Source organism: Pygoscelis adeliae, unplaced genomic scaffold (genome assembly GCF_000699105.1).
Source record: "Pygoscelis adeliae isolate BGI_AS28 unplaced genomic scaffold, ASM69910v1 Scaffold297, whole genome shotgun sequence".
NCBI classification, from domain to species: domain Eukaryota; kingdom Metazoa; phylum Chordata; class Aves; order Sphenisciformes; family Spheniscidae; genus Pygoscelis; species Pygoscelis adeliae.
In genome coordinates this window covers 396,034-417,860 of record NW_008825211.1, presented here as the reverse complement: position 1 = coordinate 417,860, position 21,827 = coordinate 396,034, and the positions used below count along the sequence as shown (strand labels likewise).

General features: G+C 53.6%; 1 protein-coding gene across 1 annotated transcript in view; it reads left to right on the top strand.

The window, feature by feature from the left end:
- The window catches only part of CHRDL2 (chordin-like 2), a 60,278-nt gene that overhangs the window by 36,409 nt on the left and 2,042 nt on the right, over positions 1–21,827 (top strand). Inside the window, 10 exon segments of the mRNA XM_009329035.1 lie at positions 4,682–4,794; positions 5,260–5,353; positions 6,184–6,326; positions 9,841–9,907; positions 9,910–9,933; positions 11,052–11,107; positions 12,469–12,637; positions 13,557–13,751; positions 16,497–16,679; positions 21,310–21,402. Of these exon segments, the coding sequence (XP_009327310.1) occupies positions 4,682–4,794; positions 5,260–5,353; positions 6,184–6,326; positions 9,841–9,907; positions 9,910–9,933; positions 11,052–11,107; positions 12,469–12,637; positions 13,557–13,751; positions 16,497–16,679; positions 21,310–21,402 (1,137 nt within the window).

The window sequence follows — 21,827 nt, the reverse complement described above, 5'->3', positions numbered from 1 at the left end:
TGACAGGCTCGGGATCGGTGCAGGAGAACATCTGACCTGTTTTGGCCCCTGGTTCAGCCATGGTCAAAGTGCCCAGGCAGTGGGACGAGTCACACCGTGTTGGGAAGCCCATGGGGACGTCCTTGTCCACTGCGAATGTGGAGGGGTGCAAGGAACTGGCTCAAACGGGCTGTGTCAGCGGGTGGGAGAGCTTCAAGGGACAGGTCTCATGGACATGCTGGCCCAAGGGGACTTGTCTGCGTCCGAGGCCAGGGGATGTCTGGGGGTGTCTGACCAACATCGGCCAGTTTGATGGTTCAACAAAGAGGCTGTGGGGCCTCGCCCATCTCCCCTCGGTTCATGGTCTCTCACTGGATCTAGAGCAGGTCATGAAGATGTAGGATGGCATCTTGTTGGTGGTTGGTGTATGAAGCTGTTGAGATACATCCTAAAGAGGCATCGAGGCCATTCTCATGGTGTGAGAGAGACATCAGCAGTCACTGAATGCAGTGCAGGATGGGTTTCGCCACGCCATTCAGTTTGTCACCCTGGATTAATGTCTCTAGACCATCTCATGAAGATGCTGCTCCAGGGGGTTCATAGAGTGTCTCAGAGCCTCTGTGACAGCCTCTTCTGGGATTTAAATCTCCTGGTAGCTGGAAATCTTCCCGCAATACCTGTCCTATATCTGCCAGGCTTTGCCCCAAGCTGTTTGCTTCTTCTGCCAGACATCACCCTTTTCTTTGTAACAGCGAAGACTCGTCTTCCCCCTCATACTTTCCCTCTCATATTACATACCCTCCTTGCTGTCCAGGATGCAATTAATGATAATTAATGACAATTAATGATAATCAAAGTAAACCGGGGCCTGGGCACAGCCTTGAGCATTGACCGGGGGTGTCCAAACTCTTGCTGTGGGTGCACTCCCAGCATGGTGTTGGCCGGTGCCAACTTGGGCTTTGCCAAATGCCTGGGGAGAGCTGGGCCAGGGCAGCTCCAGCAGGTGGGTATGGACATGAGCTGGGCCAGGCCACTGGCCCCAGACCCTGGCCTGGGGTATTCAATGATTTGGATGCAACCAGGTGGTCCTCACCCAAGAAAACACTGCAGCCACGGCAGAAAATGGCTGTTGGACGGGGAGGCAGGAAGAAACCTTCCTCCTCCACGATGTCCCCAGCTGAGCCCTTCGGGGTAGGCAAGGCAGAGCAGCTCCCACGTGGAGGAGTCGCTGTGCGCAGCATCTCCCACCCTCTCTCTGGGCACGAGGCCACAGGACTTGCTGCTGGGCAGCGGAGGAAGCATCTCCACATCTTTCAGCTGTTTTTTCTGGTTCATACAACCCATAATGGTACTCTGAAGAGCAGAGTCTTGTATCGGGGGCTTCTTGTGTTTGGGAAGAAACAGTTTAGATGGGACCTGTTCTTGGAGGTGTTTGCGATGGGAGGTGTTTGCCCCTTCCCACCTCTGTTCCTGCTTCCAGGTCCCATAGGGCCACCTCCAAGCGTGGAGCCTCTGGCTTGCAATCAGCAAGCTCTGATTATGTCTCCAAGGTGGCGTGGACCAGGCTGGCCCGCTGTCTTCTCCTGCCCAGGGATCGCGTGCTCCTCGGGAAGGAAAACAAGGTGATGGCTTCATCTGGATTTTTGGTACTGCAGCCCTGAAAATGCTCTGCAGCTCAGGAGCCCTCTCTGGAAAACGAAAACTAAAACAACGTGACTTTTGTGAGTGTGCTGTTGCAGAAGACGCAATAAATAAGGAGACTGAACGGCACGGGAGCAATTTACTGCCACAAATGGCTTTTCACTCCAAGTGAATTGGGAAGATATCCAAAGTTTGACCTCTGAAAATGAAATTATTAGCCTGGCATGGGAAAAAATGATCCAGAGCCTCCAGCTTTTAAGCCTCCTCCTTCCATCCATCCCCAGCTTGCTTTTAACCAAACATGCCGGCGCCTCTTGCCAAATACGCGGCATAGTGCTACTGAGATGCGGACAAGTGTCTGCTGCTGCCCAGTGCTGCCAGTCGGCTTTAATTTTACCAGCGGGCCCTTTGCAGACATGAATCAGGCTGCTTTCGAGGGCTGGACCCAAACCAGGGCTCCACTTGTGAAAGGCAAGTGATTAAATGTTTGAACGAAGCAGCCAACTGGCATGGGAGCCTGCAAGCTGAGCGGGGCCGTGTCACATGAAGGCAACTTGATTTCTTCACCCTCAGCGTTATTCATGAAGATGCTGCAAGCAAGGAAAAATGAAGTCATTTTCTCACCCTTTTGCAAAATGATGATTTTTTTTTCTTTTTTTTTTCTTCTTTTTTTTCCTTTCTCCTGGGTTTCTGCACTTTCCAGCCACGCACTCCCCATTCTTGTGTGGTTTGCTGTAAGCTCGTGTTGTGCATGGCCAGGAATATGGGTTTGCTGACTTGTTAGAGGTTTGGAGCAAGCTATGGGGATGGTGTAAAGACCTGAGTAGGGAAAAGCCTCCTGCCTGTCCCTCTGATAGCATCCACCCCAAAATTACTGCAAATCTCCACCTCTGCAGATGCAACGCTGGCCCCACACCGCTGTGCTTGGACTAGGCGGTCTGGACAGCTGGTGGCCACCTTCTTTGAAGGTACAACTTGGAGAATCATATGCTTGAAGCCATCAACTCGATGAGGAGCTCAGGGCTGCTGGGCAGACCCGTAGGGCTTGAGTTGGAAGGGACCCATAGGCATCATCATAGACCCGTAGGGCTGCCCTTCCTGATGGCCACAGGGTCCGGCCATGGTAGAGCGTCGCTTAGGTTCATCCTGAGCATGGTCAGAAGCTGGAGGAGGGATGGCGGCCCACTAGGGCGTATTCACATGAGTGTTGCCTGGTTGGTGGGAGAAACACTCGCATTAAGCAGGCGGCATCTCCATTTTTGGCAAGATGGGACGATGCCAGCCGGGCTCTCTAAACCACTGCTTTACCCCAGGTGACAGAGCGGAGCATGGGATGGCTTTTAGTATCATTGGGGTGGTGAGTGCCACCGAGCTCCTTTTGGGGACCCTCCGCTATTCATCGAGGAGTCCTTCCAGCAGCATAGCGGGGTCAGCACCCACTAGCTTGCCTGACTTCATGCGGCGGGCGGCGGGAGCTGGGCACCATGCCACGGAAAACAGCCCTGTCCCCTCTCGCCGCATCCCCAGGCCACCGCAAGGTTTTAAAAGACCCATAAATGCTTCAGGGAGCATAAATGTCTTCGCTGCCTTCGAGCAACGTAATCACCCAAACTATCTCAAATCCCCTCGATGACATAACCTTTTAAGTCACCGTCAGTTTTTAGTGGGGCTGCAAGCACTTAAACCACTAATAACACACGTGGGCAGGCGTGTGCTTATTCACAAAAAAGCTTAAGCCCCGGCGTGTCCCTCTGGCTGGTCAGGGCTTGGGGACATGCCACGGGAGAGCGGGAGCAGCTGATGGGCTGCGGTGGGAGTTACGGGGTCCAGGTTCCTGCAGGTCTGACCAGGGTCGGAGCTTGGCCTGCAGGACCAGGCGATGGTTTTTGGTGTTGAACATTAAGGATGACTGAATTGGGCTTTCTGGCCCAAACCCCATGGTTGTTGGTGGTGATTATGGCCATGGTTTGTCCCACAGGTCCTGCTGCAGACTGGTCTCATCCTGCCGAAGGGTTGGTGTGTAACCAAGGGCTTTGAGATGGAGGGGCTTGATAGGGACCTGCTAAAATCCAGGGAGAGGGTGGATCACCAAAGGGGATCTCCTTCAGCAGTCATGCTGGGCGCCATCGCATCTCTCTCCCTGTGCCGCGGCAAGGTTAAACCCACCCCAGTGTAGGCAGGGCTGGACCATTTCTGGGCCAGACACCTCCAGTTCAGGAGCACGGTTGGAAACTGGCTCTTCTCGGGATGATAGGATCAGAGGAATAGAAAAATGCATGGTTTTGTGCTTTTTGGGGCAAAAAGTGGATGAAGTGGGCTTGCTGTCCCCATGGACAGCCCCATAAATGAAGAGCATGGTTCAACCCACTCCAGACAGACCAGTGCCATGTAAAGCCCGGCAAAGCCAAGGGGCTGAGCCTGGTGGGATGGGGCAAGCCAGCATGGTCCTGCTCCGTAGGGCTGATGCTTGGCTGTCCATGTGCTGATAGCGCTTGTCCAGGGGTCTTTGAGAGAATGAACTGAAGCTCTTAGGGAGAGCAAAAGGTTTTCCTTCAGAATGTGTTTCTACCCCAAAATGTCTTTTTTATTTCTTCTTCTTTTTTTGGGTATCAGTGAAAATGTCTCCTAAATTCAGGCTCTCCTATCTCCCCCACCACTCCCAGCCCTTCTGGTCTCCCTGAAGGAAATTCAGTCCCATAGCATCACCCTGAAATCACCTGTCCACCTTTCAACAAGCACTTCTACTGACCTATTTTAGAGTGACAACTCTAAATTTTGCCTCAAAAACACCCATTCTGTTCCTCGCTTGCAAAGGGAGTCCAGCTTGCTCAGAGAAGTTGCCATTTGGTCAGATGGGTCCCAGCCTAAAAAAACAAATCATGGCAAAAAAAAAGGCTTTTGGGGAATGTATTCAGTCTGGGGTCTGGTGGATGGGATGTGGCCATCGTGGGGGACAGCATGAAGGCACAGAGCTGTCCTTGCTCTTCTCATCACGGAGGGAGGAGAGCTCTCCCAAGGACTGTCCCTTTCTCACACGTAGCTTCTCCTGGTTGACTTTCAGGGCCGGATATGTTCTGCGACTTCAACGGCAAGAAGTACAGCCCGGGTGAGAGCTGGCATCCCTACCTGGAGCCGCAGGGGCTGATGTACTGCATCCGCTGCAGCTGCTCCGAGGCACGTCCCCCATGAGGTGCCGCGGGAGGTGGTGGGGATGCTGCTGCGTTGGGGCATCGCTTTGGCACCTTTTAAGCAGATTGGTTCTGGTGTCTAATTTGACCAGAGGGGCCCTTTCCAGTCCCGTAGGGATGCTGGATTAATCTCTTTCCTTTTGAAAAAGCCCCATGTTGCCCTGGGGTTGTTGGGTTGACCTTGTGAGGGAGCTGTCTCAGTAGCGTTGGTGGGCTGTGGGTGGAGGTGGCTCAGGGCTGCTGTGGGACCATGGGTGGTCTTTGATGACGAGAGATGAGACCACGTGAGCGGGCTGACAGCGGGGCCTGAGCCAGGGATGGAGACATCCTTGACTGGGTGAGCTACACCAGCACAATCTATCGTGATAATGGGGCCATCACCCAACATCTTCCTCCTCTTGCAGGGGTGAACGTGTGGCTGAACGAACTGTCTTTCTCTTTCTCTCCCCAGAACGCCAACATCAGGTGCTACCGGATCCAGTGCCCGGCTCTGCAGTGCGCCAGCCCCGTCACCGACCCCCAGCAGTGCTGCCCGCGGTGTCTCGGTAGGTGGACAACCCAAGGGGAGGGGGGTGACAAGGTGGCCACGGTCCTGCAGGGCGTACCTCAGCTGCAGTCACTTGAACGCTCAGGCCTGGGGCAGCGCAGCCATGCTGGGTCTGGCCCCGCTCACGGGGGTCGCAGCAGCGGTGGCAGCTCAGGCTGCCTGCATTGCTCTTTCCCCACCAAAATGTCACTTACATGGACAAGGGCTCTCTACCAGACCACTTTCTCCAACTCCCCCCCCATCCCAAGAGCCTTGCAGGGACAAAATGTCAGTTCACAGTTCAGTGACAAACCAGAAGCCGGCACTTTATTCAGCTCATTTGCCAGCAAAATGTGTTGGGTACGGGAAAAAAAAAATTTTGAAAATTTTTAACAAAATTCTTGAATTTTTCCCTCCCCTGGATGTAATGACCTTCAACATCAGACGGAGTCAGATAAAAAGAGCTTCTCCCATGGGTAATGAGCTAAAAATAGGGTTTTTTTCCTAATTTTTTTCTCTAATTTCCCAAATCGCCGGTGGTTTTTGACTAGCTTTGCCACCACTCTGGCACAGCGGGGGACAAGACCGCGAGAGGTCAGACTGCCAGGTTTTACCTCTGTGCTGAGCTCAGCGCGGTCAGGGCAGCCCCATTCTCCAAAAGCTTTTGGGCACATAAATCCCTACGGGCCATGCAATGCTCCCGGCCGCTTCTTCGTGGTAACTGCGGTGTGTAAAGGGCTCCTCATCCTTTCGGGTCGGGCTGATGGGGAATATGCCGAGCACCCGCGCTACATCGGAGCTGGGTAGGGGCTGGCTCTCACCCTGCTGCTTTCTCATCTTCTTTTCCAGAGCCACATTCCCCTTCTGGCCTCCGGGCACCCGTCAAGTCCTGCCAGTACAACGGGACGACGTACCAGCAAGGCGAGATGTTCACCACCAGCGAGCTCTTTCCCAGCCGCCAGCCCAACCAGTGTGTGCAGTGCAGCTGCTCCGTAAGCTACCTGCGAGCCCGCGGGAGGTGGGGAGGGCTCGGGATCTGGTCCTGCACCCCAACGGTGTCCCACCAGGTCAAAAACCTCATGAGGACCATTGGGTGGTACCAGCCCATGGTGGGATGATTTATTGTCAGGATCAGGTTATTGGTGCAGGAGACTGAGCTTCCTCTGACCTTCCTCTGAAATGGTGCTGGGTCCTCCCTGCCCAGTGACTAAGGACCACGGCAGAGCCGGGTGCGTCCCCCTCTGCCTGGGTGCGTTGTCTGGCCTAAACCCAGAGCAGGGTGTGCTGCAAATATCCGCTGGGCCCTGGGGTCGGAGCACAAAGCACTCGTCTGTGTCTCCTCCCTAGCGGGAACAGCACGAACAAGCTGCTCCAAGGGTGGGTTATTCACTGGAGATCCCACGAGCCAGTTCTGGGCGGATGCCACTGGGGCTCCTTGGGGTAGGCAGGGGGACAGCCCTGTCCCCACTGAGCACACCGAGGGGTGCATTTGCCTGCTGCGAGGACCAGTGCTCTGGGGCTGTCCCCGCAGCATCCAGCTATCCCACCTGCCCCGCTGAGGCATCGTATGGCAGATGGCTGTCAGAGAGAACCACCGGGAGCCTTTCCGCATACGTGCTCGCTGCAAAGCAGATGGGGTTTGTAGCCAGGGGAACCTAGGGGAGCTCAGCGTGCCTGCAAGGCAACACGGACGCGAGGTGCCAGCTCTTGGGCTTCGGAAGTTCTGGGGACGTCGAGCCCCATGTTGAGCTGGTAAGATTGAGCTGAGCTCCAGAAAGGATTTGGTGGCTCCCAACCACTGCTGGGTGCCTGGGTCTCGCGGTGCCTCCAGCAGCCAGCTCTTGCCCTGCACGGATGGAGCTCACCCCCCGACGCAGCCAGGAGATGACAGCAGAGAGACAGGGGCAGTGGAGCCTAGCAGTCGGAGATGGCAATGGGCGGGCACCTGGCGATCTTCATCCCCCTTGCTTGGATTTAAGTGGAAGCTGAACCCAGGGCTGAGACGTGCTTGAGCACCCGGGTGGCCGGGCTGCACCAGGAGCTGATTTCACCTGGAAACTCCTGCAGTGTGTTCACCAGCCCTCCGGGCCATCGTGTGCAGAGCTGTAGCCTGGAGATATGCGTGTGTTTTCCAGGCTGTCCGTGAAAAGCATTTGCAAGAAGCGTTTACCAATAAAAACCCAATTGGTTTATCTGCTCTGCCCTACCCGAGGGCTGCAACAGCATCCGGGATGCTATGTGGTCCTCGGTGTGCATCCCTGTGGTGGATTGCCCATCCACCACCCGTCTGCCAGCACCTGAGGGACGTTCCTCCTCTGTGAGCCTCCAGCAACGCCCTGAGACAGGGCTTGGCTCCAGCCCTCTCCCACAGGCTGGGATTCTGCGAAAACCCATTGAAAACCGAGTCCTGACGCTTCGCTCGGGAGGCGTGAGGCAGCCTGGCCAGCGGCGATGGGGAAGGTGTGTGGAGCGGGGGGCCGCGCGTGCCAGGAGCTGAGTGTCGGGAGATAAATGGAGCAGCTCCTCCTCCTCGAGAGGGAGCGAGGAAGGGGAATAGAAAGTGCTGATGCTGGATTTGGATGCTGTGGGGAACTGCTTGCAGCGGCTACAGCCTCTGCCATAAAAAAGAAGAGGGTTGCAGACTTGGCTTTCACTGCTCATCGTACAGAGCCCTTGGATGGGACCAGGCTCCACTGGTCTGTGCTTTGCTTGTGGCAAAAAATATGACTAAGCTTGGCCAGGAAAGAAAAATGTGTGAGGGAGCCCAAACCACCTCCCTCTCTCATGCCAAGAGCATGCACACAGTGGTTACCATCAGCTGATGCTTGATAGTAAAGTATCTGTGATACCAGGATAGCTGGTCTGAGCCTTTGGTGCTTGTGCATATTTTGGAGCTAGGTGGCTTGGAGCTAGGTGGCAAGAGGAATAGCTTAGACGTAGAAATTATACAGTTTTGAGGCTGGTTCCTCTCTGATGGACCCCAGCTGGATGCCAGCTCGCCAGGCTAGGGACAGACGCCAGGAAGGAGCCCCCAAACCCGACTGTACGTGCCCACCTGGCCCTGCTTTCCCACCCCCGTCCCCAGGAGCCTGCAGACCTACGTGTCCCTCTCGGAGGCACTGGCTCTCGCTCAGGCTCTGTTTATTCGGCGGGATAATGCCTTGGATACGAAGGGGAAAATAAAAGGATGGCTGTGGAGCCTTGCAGCGGCAGGGTCTCACCGGGCTGTGTCTGATGTTGTCAGCTGCTAGAACAGCTGCGGGAACAGCTGGTCTAAACCTCTTTGAAAACCGCCCTGAGACCAGAGCCTCCGGGATAAATCCTGCTTTTTATGACATTTGCTCTTTCCCGCCCGAGGCAGGTCTTCGCCGTAAGCTGCCGGTCAGAAGGAGAATGAAGGAAGAGGCTCTGTGGCCAAACCCTGCTCCCTGGAGGTCTGGACCCCATGGAGGTCCCTGAAGCAGAGAGCAGGGTTCGGTTTGCAGCGACCTCCACCAGATCCTCTCATTTACCAAACTTTCTTCCTCCTCTTCACATCCCCTGCACAGCGGCTTGGCTTCCTGATGGTAGAAGAAGCTGCTGTGGTTTGGTTTTCTAAGGAAATCCTTGGTTGACCTCTTGGTTTCGGTTGACTGAGAGCTTAGGGATATCCCAGAGAAAACTGCTGCATGGAGAAGAGGGCCTTGCTGTTGAGGTCTGGCTGCTGTTGGGCTGCTGAACATCCTTCTCTACCCTTCCGCAAAGCAGCAAAAACACAGCCCTGCAGCAAACGGCTGCAAATCCATTGACTGAAGTGGGGCTGGGATGCACTAAGGTCAAGGCTGGCCTTGGCCTGTGGTTTTCAGCTGGAATCACTACAGCAATGATGTTTTCCAAACTAACTACCAAGCCAGTGGAAGAAGGTCTATGCCTGAACGTCCATCCACAGCTCTCGACCCAGTGTCTTTGTGTGCTTGACTCTGGTGTTATCGAATAACCCAACACAGAGGGAGGGCAGAGCTGCGGCGTGGACCTGGGTCTGGGTTCGGCATCACGCTTCCCCTTTCCACCTGTCTCCTCCAGGTCCTTGTCGTGGGAGATGGCAGAGAAAAGGGTTTTGTCCCACTTCGAGTTGGTGGGTGCTATGCAGAGTTTACAGGTGTGTGGTGGCTGTTTCAGATCTGGTAGCACTAACGATGCCCTAGAGCAAGGCACTGCCTCCCTCTTTTTGGGGAAGACCACTCCACTCATGAGCGTGTCGACTGGCAATCGGTGAACCAGCCATGCTAGGAGAGGACACCATCCACCATGTTATACCCCGCAGGATGGAGAGCGCGGCAGGGGCAGATTTTCAGCTTTTATCAGTTACTAGGTGATCGGTGATATTTGAGGATGGACTGTTGGGGTGCTTGTGATTTATGCTAGATCTGCAATCTGAAGTGCTGGCTCCCCAACACGGAGGACATACAGCCCTGTCTGGACCTTGGTAATGCTGACAATGCTTTTTTTTATCTCCTGCCCTCCTAGGAAGGCCAGATTTACTGCGGCTTGGTGACCTGCCCGGAGCTGTTGTGCTCCTCTCCCCTAACCGTGCCGATTCCTGCTTTCAGGTCTGCAAAGGTAATGAGGGGCCCAGGAGCTGCTCCTGAGCGAGGGCTGGGAGACCCCAGCTGGTTGCCACCAGCTGGCAGGAGCCATTTCAAGCCACTTTAGCAGGATTTTGGAAGCCTGTGCTGTAAATCAGGCCACTTGCTGTGTCTTGGTTGCACCAGGAAACAAAAGATGAGGGCTCATTCTTTTCCTTGCGTGCTTCTCCTCCCACACCTAGTTGTGTCCTGCCTCCCAGCAGCCCGTATGCTGGCTGGGGCTGAGCTCTTTGCCCTGCCACTGGTACATCATGCAAGAAATATGACCTGCACGGAGGGCAAAGTCCTCCAGACCACTCACCCACCAGGATGCAGGTGGTTGTATGGACCACGTAAAGATGGTGCATGCTGCTATTGCTCCAGGGAAGTTTCCAGGACAGTCAGGGAATCCCCCCCGCTTCCACCCCAGTACAGCATGGCTGAGTTTCACTTCCACAGCTCTCCGTGGGGGAGAAACTCTTGAATTTGCTGCTGGTTCCCCTAACTTGCACCTGGGAGGGTGAGGAGAGGATCAAGCTCCATGTCTCCAGATGAGATGGACTCAAGAGCGAATGGGCAGGTTCACACCTTGCTGACAATGAAGTCACAGCATAAAATGACTCTTTAATTCGAGCAATATTTATGAAGCTGGAAGGCCATGGTGGTCTCCTGGCCATGGCCACATAATGACCTCCTCCAAACTCTCCTCCTCTGCAATTTGTGCTCCTGTCTCCTAGTTTTCTTTGGTGCAGTCGGGGCACGTCATTGACTCGGTGACAAATGTCTTTGGATTTCTTTTTAATGCCAGATCATCCCCATCATGACATACTCTACCTCTGGGGTGTTTTCCTGCCACCTAACTTCAGAAGTCTGCAAAGCCATGTCTTTCCTGGAGCTGAGCTCTTGTTAATAGTCAGTGGGGATAAAAGGGTTTTTGGGGTATGGCTCCCATTTGCTTTGGGTGATGTCAATTGCATAGTCAAAGCTCTTCTCTCCAGACCTCGCAGGTGGGCCAGCACCCTGAAGACACCTGCTTTTAGTCAGCTGCACCCCAGAGAGCAAATCCTCATTCAGCCCTGCAGCATTTCACAGGACAATGGTTTTTCCTTGCAGATGGCTCATATGAGAAGTCCACGGAAGAGGAACCCCTGCAGTTAAACAGAGGTGTTGTACGTGAAGTTTGCATTTTAAAACTCAGATTATTGCTTCTAGCACAGCCCCATTAAACAGCTCAAAGAAAGCCATTTGCCCTTGGCCGTAGTCTTCTACAAAGAAACGACCCACAGCAGCTCTAGGAGGGCAGTCAGTTCCTTGGATAGCAGAACCACAGACACCTGCTTTGCAGATGAATCGTGTCTGGGAGTTGACTTTAGGTGAGGGCTATCAGCATGGGCTGAGACCTCAAACCACCAGGGAAAGACTCTTGTCCTCTTCCTCTGAAGCATCTCTGATGTCTTTGGAAGAGCAAAAGACCTGCAGGAACTGGAAATCTTGGGCACTTCTCCTTGTTGGCCAACCTGGCTGAGGTTGGCCAGTAGGTTAAAACAGCCAAGGAACATGGACAGAGCAGACTCAGAGGTGACCGACAGCCAGACGTGACCCTTACCCATAGAGTCAGATGGCCCAAATCTCTCTTTGGGGGCTTTTCCTTCAGGAGATGGTGTCTCCTCTCCACCCTGGGCTGAAAGGTGTCTTGCCTTCCAGTCGTAACTCCCACAGAGCAGCCAGTGCTGGAGCTGGCCACCAGTGTGATTTCCCCAGGCTGTTTGTATCGGCAGCCCCAGCAAGGAAAAAGTGACTCCTTGGCTGCCGAGGGTTGATTCACGGTGACATTTCAGAGCTGGGCAGCCCATGCCAGGTCTGTGGGATTAGGTCACTTACAGCTCCTGGCCCTGCCCTTTTCCATACTGCTGGGTGAAACGCCAGCGTCACACCTCCACCACCTATAAAACCTCCAAAATAGACACAAGGGGACCCTTTGTGCTGCATGTCTTGTCCCAGCAGTTTGCTCTTGGAAGCCCAGGATGTTCCCGGGATTTCAGTCCTGCTGGCTGGCAGCCCCACACCAACCCTCCTGGTGCCCGCCAGGTGAGAGGGCAGGATATGGCCCATCTTTACCTCTCTGATCCTGTTTGGGTTGCACGGATGCCAGTCCTCGGTTTCCCAGCAGGCATCTAGCAAAGACCAGCCCATTTCCCTGCCTGTGTTAGTGATGTAGGACCTCACATTATTCTCTGAGGGCATCGGGTTGAGTGTGGGAAGAGAAGGGTGCTGCCCCAATGAGGGTGACCCACATGCAGCATAGGGAGGACACCAGTGTGGGGCATTGACACAAACTGCTCAGCACCGCTTAGGTGGTGGCAGGCACCAAGATGGCTCCCGGGTCATTGCTCATCCCTGTGGCCTCTGGACCTTCCACTCCTGATGGAAGGTGTGCAGGACACTGCATGGCTTTTTCCAGCGTGCTTTGGAGTGAGAACAACCCAACTGCCTGGGTCTGAGTCCCCTTCTTTTCTCTGACTGCTCACAGAGGCACTCGCAAGACCAGTGCTTGGGGGAAGCGATGGGCAGGAAGCCACTCGGAGCCACCGAGTCCACTGTTCTCAGTTCTTCCCTGGAGTTCATTCCCAGGAGCTTCAAACCCAAGGGAGGAGGTGGCACCACCGTGAAGATCGTCTTGAAAGAGAAGCACAAGAAAGGTAGGGGATGGAGGGGCCAGGCAGTCTGTACATGACCTAAGGTGACTTCTCCAGGACTTTGAATTCTCCGGGGAATCTGTTTCAGCAGCCGGTTTCCACCATCAAGTCCTACTTCCCACTCCTCCACAGCCAGCCTCACCCAGCTATCTCAGCCCTGGTGGCCCAGAGCCTCTTGACTGCATGAATCTACCACTTTCCAAGAAGATTGGTCCTTGGGGTGTTTTGGAGATCTGGGACCTGGGAAGGGAGGTGCTCAGCTGGAAGACTCCACGTGGTCCTTCCAGGACAGTGCTGCAGAGGGACAGGATGTTCCTCCTTGCACCTACCTGCCATGTGCTGGGTCTGTCCCAGAGCTGTGGTCTTCCTCCTGGAGGAGAGAGTAAGAAAGTGAGATGAGGAGGCAACCCCATGAAGCCAAAGGGGAAAAGACAGGTCCCTTCTCCTCTTGACGTCTCTCCCACCACTGTGTCTCCAGAAGGGCTCTTTCCAGTCCTTGGAGGTGAAGCCCTGGAGGAAATTTTGGGACCTCCAAAAATTTTCATGGAGGAGTCAGCAGGTGGCACTCTTCACTGTGCTTCATGCCTGTGACAGCCTCGGAGAGACCCTGGGCTTGCAGAGGCTGGGAGGCAGGTGAGGTCCTGCCCACACTTACCACTCGCCCCCACCAGGGTGGTTGATCCCAGCAGCCTCCACCTCCTGGAACCTGGTCCCCCTGCCCCATGGCACCTCCTTGGTGGTGTGGCTGCAATATCCCAGTGTCCGCTGTTGCTGGATGTGCTGCCAGAGGACCATGCTCCTCAAGACAGCAGGACCATCCGTTTCTGAGGTGGTGAAATGTGTTGAGCTCCACCAAGCCTTGGGTGTACAAAGAGGAGGAGGATTTATTTCCACCAGCAACTCTTTTCTTTCTCTCCTCCAGCTTGTGTTTACAACGGGAAGACCTACTCCCACGGGGAAGTGTGGCACCCCGTCTTCCGGCTCTACGGCCTGCTGCCCTGCATCCTCTGCACTTGCAAGGACGGTGTCCAGGACTGCCAGAAGATCACGTGCCCCAAGGAGTATCCGTGTGACTACCCAGAGAAAGTAGATGGGAAATGCTGTAAAATATGTCCAGGTAGGTGAGATCCCACCTGCTCCTGCAGCTGCCTTCCAGTTCCTTCCTTTAGCCTTCGTTTAAAGCCCAGAGCAGATGTGTAGGTCTTCAGATCACTGGTGACTTGAATTCAGGGCAAGCGCTGATGTAAGGGTTGGCCTGTCTTGGAGGGCAGCAGGACTGACCCAAGGTGCATCTGTTGGGTGGGTGTAGTCTGGAGAAAGATGCCCAAAGAAGGGACATGCTAAGAGTCTTCAGACAGATAGAAGATGCTTTCTGGGGAGAGGGTACGGTCTGTTCTCCAGATCTCCAGCTTGGACAAGAAGTCATAGGGTTAAATTGTGGCAGCTGAAACGTAGGTTTGAGATTGGGAGGACACTTTCCAGGTGCGGGGTTATCTGTGGCACTCATGGTTTTGTTTGAATTTGAGTTGAGGTCCCCATCCCTGGAAGGGGAGAGTTAGGCACGCAACTGTTGGGGTGGGCCAGGTAGAACTGGGCTGGTGCTGAGGCTGGGATATGGTGGAGAGGACGCCTTTTTTTTTCATGTTCAATGGGTTTTGGGTCTCTCAGTTGCTTCCTGGTCTTTGCAAAGCTGTTTATCTTAAACCACAGACCTGGCAAAGGTGTGGCAGGGCATGAGGTCTTCTACTGTTCCCACTGGAGAATGTTTTCTAGGCTATACCTCTCTGTACTATCATTTGGCAGTAGATGTTTAGATGATGGACCACCCACTGCTTCCCTAGAGAGACTAAAGATACCAAAGTCTCTTTGAGCCTGACCGCAGATGCAGCAATTTTGCTGTGCGATCTCCTCTGATGTGCATCTTCAAGGTGGTTTCGTGGAGGGGTCTCACCAGGGGGAATAAGCAAGGGGCATTGCCACGTTTAAGAATGGGGGCAAACAGGCTGCAAAATAATTTCAGCTGTGATTTTCAAGGTTTTCCAGCCTTTGAGCAGGGAGGTTCTGGGATGGCCTCCCCAGGGGAGCGAAGGGCAGAAGCTCAGCTTGTTTTAATAAGGTTTCTGGTATGTTTATGAGCAGGATTTATGACATGGTGCCTGGTGGGAATGGGATGTGATGACTGAGCAGAGCCCTTCCAGTCTTGCATTCCCATTATAGCTGGTCTTTCTGGTTTAAAGTCTACAACTTTCTCTGCTGGGATCTCTTGTCTGCTGTTCAGTCTTCATTTATATCCAGTTAAACACTCCGACCCAGCCAAAATTATTTTCTTCTTGCTTTCCAGTACTCACAGATAGCAATCACACACACATACATACTGCTCAGCCAAGTTACATGCTTCTCCTCTGTTTCACTGCACGGAGGTTTTGCCCATCTTCTTTTTCCAGGCAGTTTCCATGGCTGTCCTCCTCTTCCTCCTTCGTACCCAGTAGCTTGGAGAGAAACGCTGGGCGATTTCTGTTTGCAAAAGGGATCCCGATCGAAGGGGAATTGCCGCGATGCATTGGTCGGATGGGGAAACCATCGCGGCTGCTGGGGGCAGAGCTAGTGGCCGGGACCCCTGGGTCCCTGCTCCTCCTCCCCAACGCTGTTGGCCATTGAGTGGCTTGAGCGTGAAGCTCCGAGGTTGTTAAATACTCATTGTACCTGCGAAGACGTGTGGTTCCTTCCCTGTCGTGAAGGTGGGGCTGCCTCGATCGATGCAAAGAGCAGCCCTGGAGTGGGTGAAGCCCTGGTCTGGGACGGAGGTTGTCCTGCACCTGGACCCCGCGGTGGCAGGGATGAGGGTTGGGGGCTGTGGTCGTCCCCCTTTGCATCACGCTGAGTCTGCAGAACTGAACGCTTGTCTTCCTGTTGCTGAAAAAGCCTGGCTTTGCATCCCTTTAATTTGGGATTTCCATCCCCTCTCCGAGAAGAGTAGCTCAGGACTGCCCCAGAAAGCACAGGGGAGAGCAGAATTAGGCCTAAAATAACTGCCCTACTAAAATAAACCCCACGCGTCTATTTATAGCCAAACTTTCTTTCTAGTAGTGTAAAAAGCTTCAGCATCCAAAATGATGGGGAGAACAAGGCTAAATTCAGCAGAGCTGGGCTCCTCTGCGTTCCAGGGACCACAACCAAAGGCAATAAATCTCCTTCCAAAACCATGGGGGATTCTTAATTACTCCAGATACATTAAAATATTTTAAAAATTAGCAGCTCTCCTTTACCAAGGGTGTTGAAAAAGTCACGTAGGGTCCCGCCGGTGCCCCTGGTGTGGGTCTCCCCACCATTGCACCCCATGCGGGGAGGGGGCTCGGGCTGGGGCTGAGCCCACCCGTGGGGCTGAGCTGGGCGTGCTGCCCAGGCAGCCCAGCCACGGCGCTGGCTCCCGTGCTGCAGGCTCATCCCTTCGCTTCACTGACGTTGCTCCTCCGGCAAGGCAACGGGAGCGAGATGGGAAGCGGGCAATCCAGCCTGGGCTTTGCAGTGATGATGGCACCAAGGTCCCTGTGGCGGGTATGGCGGATCCAGGTGGAGAAAATCCCCCTTCCCTATCCCCGCTGGCATAGAGGCTGCGAAAATCAAGGGGAATGGAAAATACGGGGATGAACAGGTCCACAGATCCTTTATCGACATCTCCCTTTGCTGCTGATCTTGGCGCTGGGGATCGGACCCTGGGAGCCAAGGTCCCATTCAGAGATGCGGCTGTGCCACATGGCATCAAACTCAATGAAATGCCTTTTCCTCAACTCGGGTGCTGAGATGGCTCCTCCAAGCTCCTTCCTGCCCCTGTTTAATGAACTCTGTCCTTGTTTTTGCCCAGAAACCAGAGTCAAACCCACCGACGAAATAGTCACCACCCGGTGTGGCAAGAACCCCAACCGTGTCCTGGTGTACATGTTTGTGCCGCCGAGCTCAGAGACCTCCAAGGAGATCCTCAGGACAATCGCAATCGAGAAGGAGCCCACGGAAGAGGTGGAAATCTACAACTGGAAGCTGATTAAAGGTGAGCACCGTAACGAAACCAACCAGCAACGGAGGGGGTGTGTGTGGAAACCTGTTGCTTTCCAAGCTTTGTTCAATTTTTCAGGCTTTTCTCGCGGTGCTCCAGACCTTGTGTAGTGAGTTGAAACCTGCTGACAGCAGGTTGGCTTTTCTAAAACTCCCCCCTTTCACACTCTTTTGCTGCAGTTGCACACAGACCAGGGGCTGGAAACCACTTTTGGCCCCAGTGTATCCCGCCACGAGCTGCAACACCATCCAGAGGCACAGCATGTGGGCAAACAAGGCAGGGGCCACGGCGCTGCTCCTCCAGACCTGCCCGCTTCCACGCCAAACGCACGTGGAAAACAAACCAAAAAATTGTTCTGGTCATTCCATATTTTTGCTTTTACTCTTTTTTTTCCCCCCAGTCCACCCATCACTGGGAGCAAAGCTTGCAGAGCTGCTGCAAAGGTGCACGCGGGATGAATTGCCCCCAGCCCACTTTTTGGACGGGTGGATTTGGATGCTCCTGTTGGTGTGTCCTCCAGAGGTCAAAGCATGGCAAATACACTGTCAAATGACACCGATCTCTTGCTCTGTCCCCGTACCTTTAGCTTTGCAACACTCTTATGGACCAGAGGAGCCTATGTCTACTAGAGACGCTTGGTCCAGTAGGTATTTGTGTTTTGTTTCTCTTGGGCCCGGGAAAGCATCAGTGCCCCAACCCCGCGTCTCCATTGGACGTACTCTACCCCTTGCAAAAACTTGTGCCTTGAGAACTTGAGGTTGGTCGTACCCTACCTATGGATACAGTGGCCCTCAGCCCGTGTAGCTGGGTGTCTTCTGGACATCTGTAGGCAGGTATTCTGGTCTCCTGGGTATGTTCATGTCTCACCTCTATCCCTAAGGAGACCTCAGCCCTCCTGGGGCCGGCTCTTCCCAGCCACCGAGGGTGGGCACACTTGGATAGTAGCCGGAGAAATTAACTCCTGAGATGGAGCCCTGGCTGCCATCATGTTTCCATCCTCCCCCTGCCATCCTCTGTCTTCCACGGTGCCCCTCTCCCTGTCCTCCCCCCTGCCTCGGCAAAGCCTCCTTCACAATGGCACCTTGTAGCTGGAGGACAGCTCTGAGCCTGCACTGTCTGGGCCCCACCATTTCCTCTCCTCGCTCCTTGGCAGAGGTCGCCACCCAAACCTTCTTGCCACCTTCTGAGGCCAAAAGCTTTGCGTCTGCACGGAGCTCCTGAGCCCTGCCAGCCAAGGACAGGGGAGGCCCTTGTCCCCGAGGCCAACACAGCTCTTTTGCTTGGCAGAGCGAAGTGTTACTATTGGGAAAGAGCATGAGCTCAGTCACATATGGATTCCACCTCTCCATGGTCCATCACTCTACCAACAGAGCAGCGTGTGTGGAGAAAAGAGGCTGCAAGTTGCGCCTGGAGCCTGTCCATCTGCCTTTGTATGGGCTTATGATACCTACGTGGCCTCATCTATTTCTGTGCCGGGACGGTTTCCTCCATGAGGCAGGAGGAGAAATTGGTGCCAACACCCAGCCAAAAGCTTTACCCAGCTTGCTGGTGGTGCACGACCAGCCCCCAGCTGAGTGGCAGTGGGGGCTTCCCCGTGTTTTTAGGGATCTGAACACCTCAGGAGTTTTGAAATGTGACTTTCTGATGGTGTAGAGCAAGAATTATCATGGGGTGTGAGGACAACAAAGGAACAGGCAGGACCAGAGAGGGACCAGCATGGTTTGAAGGCTCTGTCGTTGACTCCTGCCCTTCACCCTGCCTCGCTGGAGGCCTTGGCTGTACTTGGAGGTGCGATCCCCCCATGGATCTCTTTCCCACATTTACCCTGCCAGGCTGTTGATTAGACATTGATCAAAATACTCCTTTCTATCCTGAAAACCTGCAGCTCTGGGAACTTCAGCAATCCCCAGTGTTTCACCATGCTGGTATACCCTCGCACCTGGATGGGAGGAGACCTGCGGGGTCTGGACCAGCCATCCCCATGCTCTTCTGGCACATGCTTGAAGATCTCCTGCCACGGAGACTCTACGGCCCATCTAATCTCTTCCAGAGCCACAAACCCCTTCCTAAGGGAAGACTTTTCCCAATGTGCAGCTTCCCTGCAGCTTGAGCTCATGCCTTCTCATCCTCTCTACCGTGGGTGTGAAGAGCAGACTCCTCTCCTCTGAAGATGCCATCAGCTCCTGCCTCTGTCCTCTCTTACACAGTTTAAGCAGTTGAGTTTTTTTCAGTCTTTCCTTCACATTAGAAATTTCTGGTGCTTTGGTCCTTCCCATAGCTCTGCTCTGGACTCTCTCTGTGTCTTTCTTGAAGTACAGAGCCCAAAACGGGGTGTGGGGCTCTGGTCAAAGGTTGTGTCCTGCTGTGATGGGTCTCATACACCCATGTGCACCCACGCTCCCGTCTCCGTTCACCTGCCGAGGCTTTGTTTTGCAGATGCTTTAGCAAGTCCTGAGACCAGTTTCTTGAATTAGACTCTCTTCACTCCCCAGCCCAGCGTTAAGTACCACGTTTAAAGAGTCATGTTGGTTCCCCACGTAGTCAGCAGAGACAAGCAGTTACGATATGTCCCATCCACCCATTTTAGGATGGGTAGAATGGCACTGTGGAAGAGCCCGTCTCTCCCTTGTCTCTGCAAAACTATGAAAGATGAATTGCTCCCTTGCAGATGGGGCTGGTCCTTAATTAATTCCTTGTGCTCTACTGGACTCTACTTGTTTTTTGGTCCTGAGGCAGTGCCTAAAGCATAGAATCATAGAATCACAGAATGGTTTGGGTTGGAAGTGACCTTTAAAGGTCACCTAGTCCAACCCCCCTGCTGTGGGCAGGGACATCTTCAACTAGATCAGGTTGCTCAGAGCCCCGTCCAACCTGACCTGGAATGTCTCCAGGGATGGGGCATCCACCACCTCTCTGGGCAACCTGGGCCAGTGCTTCACCACCCTCAGCGTAAAACATTTCTTCCTTAGGTCTAGTCTGAATCTCCCCCCCTTTAGTTTAAAGCCATTCCCCCTTGTCCTGTCGCTACAGGCCCTGCTAAAAACTCTGTCCCCATCTTTCTCATAAGCCCCCTTTAAAGCACCAAGAAAGGTGGTAAGTGCCCAACAGCCCCACCGCCTCCCTCCATCTCATCCTAAACTTCGCAAAGAACGATCCTGCCTGTTGGGCGGGACCTGCTCGCCGGGAAATGGCATCACCCTTTACCACCTCCATCCCGTATTGCCTCTTCGGCGGGTGGCAAGCGCAGTGGGCTATTCTTATCTGCGCCGCCTCATGCTCTCCTTGTGCGTGCTAGAGCATCGTCCGCATTCCTCTGCTGCTCCCCAGCTCCTGGTATGTGTCAGAAATGACCGTCCGGGGGGCCAAAGGTCTCAGCCAGCTCTCCGAGGGCTCTTGGGTGAACATTATCTAGGTCGGTTGATTAAAAGATGTTTATCTCTTGTAGGTCTTGTTTAAAATATCCTCTTGGTTACTAATGTACTGGAAAGTGCTTCATCAGCCACGGGGACTATAAGCACACCCTCCTGCTCCTTTCTAAGTATAGACCAGAAGGATTTATTGAACACTTGTGCCTTTCTTGCGTCATTAACAGTTTTATTATCTCCATCCAGTATCTTCTTTTGTTACTGGTAGGACTTCTTTTCCTGACCCACTTGAAGGACTTATTAATAGTCCAAATATCCACATATTTCTCTGGATGTCTTTGACTTCCTGTATTAATTTTCCAGAGCCCATAACATCTCATTTTTATGGATTGCTAGCCGAGTCCCATTCGTTACATACTCTTTTATGTGTAATTGCTGCTGGGAATCGGGGAAAGTCTCTTAACCAAATAAGGGGGACCACGTTGCCTCTGACATCTGCCGGCAGTGAGATGCTGGACGCACGGGGAGACTGGGTGAGAGGTGGGGAAGGATATGCCAGGCATACTTGCCCGGTTTGTCACGCTTTGCAGGCGAACATGAGTATCGTAACCCCTAATCCTGCAGAAAGGTCACTTCCATTGTTAAAGGCAGGTTCTGGTTTTCTTGGGTCAAACGTCTGAGTCAGGCACCTCCGCTAACAGGACGATGCTGGCACGGACAGAAATATCAGTCTCTGCTGAGGTCATTCGTGGTTTTTTCTGTCCTGGAGGAGTTTCAGGGCTGGGGGCAGAGGGATGGAAAACATCGGTCCTCAGCTGCTTCCAGGAAAGGAAAGCATCCTAGGATGCAGGGACCTCTGCGGTCGGGGAAGATAGGTGGTCAAGAGTGAGCAGAGAGGACGGGGATCCCGGGATCCCGTTGGTCTCACCTTAATTTCTCTTATGGTTTTGGGGGAGAGCAGACCTCCTCCAATGCGAGATGCTTTCCAGAGCAACAAAATCTTACTGCTTTCACCTGCTTCGTGGTGTTGTCCCTGCCGTGTTCTGATTTAACGAGCAGTTGCTGTTTTCAAATGAGATTTCTCCTGGTCCTTGGCCAGCCCTGGATTCGCTCCCAAACTCCCACCAGGACCCCAGGGTGTTCGGTGCAGCCTGCGTCCCTTTTGCATCTCAGGAGGGGAGAGAGAGGTGTGCGTACAAACCCATCTGAGCCTCAAATTGAGCATCGCAGAGTCTGATGCCCTCTGTTTCTCTCTGCAGGGATATTTCACCTGATACAGACCAAGAAGATCAGCAAACAGGAATTCAAACAAGAAGCGCAGAACTTCAGGCTGATCACCAGGACAAACGAAGGTAGGGAGAGGAAAATCCCATTTCCCCACTCCTCCGGCAGACCCTGCCCCAAACAACCCCGTGTTTTGCTTCATAAATCCCGGCACGGCGTGGGGAGCAAACCAGAGGGAGAAGGCTTGTGCAGACATAGCCAGGTCGGGGCTGACCTGTCTTCACACGCATATGCAACGCTCCTGGTTAGCAGTCACATTTTCACTTTATGGTATCAGAAAGGGCAGCCAGCTTCTAAAAGTGGATGCACGCTTGTGAAATCCAAAGGCTTTGTCTCTCCAAAGCCTGTAAAACTGTTTGATTTTTATATCTAATCCATCTGCTGTTACGGGGGAAAAAAAATGATGCAAGGGATTTGAAAAAAATAAACTCTTGAGATATTTTTTAAAATCATTCTTAATGTCCTTGGATGTGCGTAAATGTTACAAAAAGCA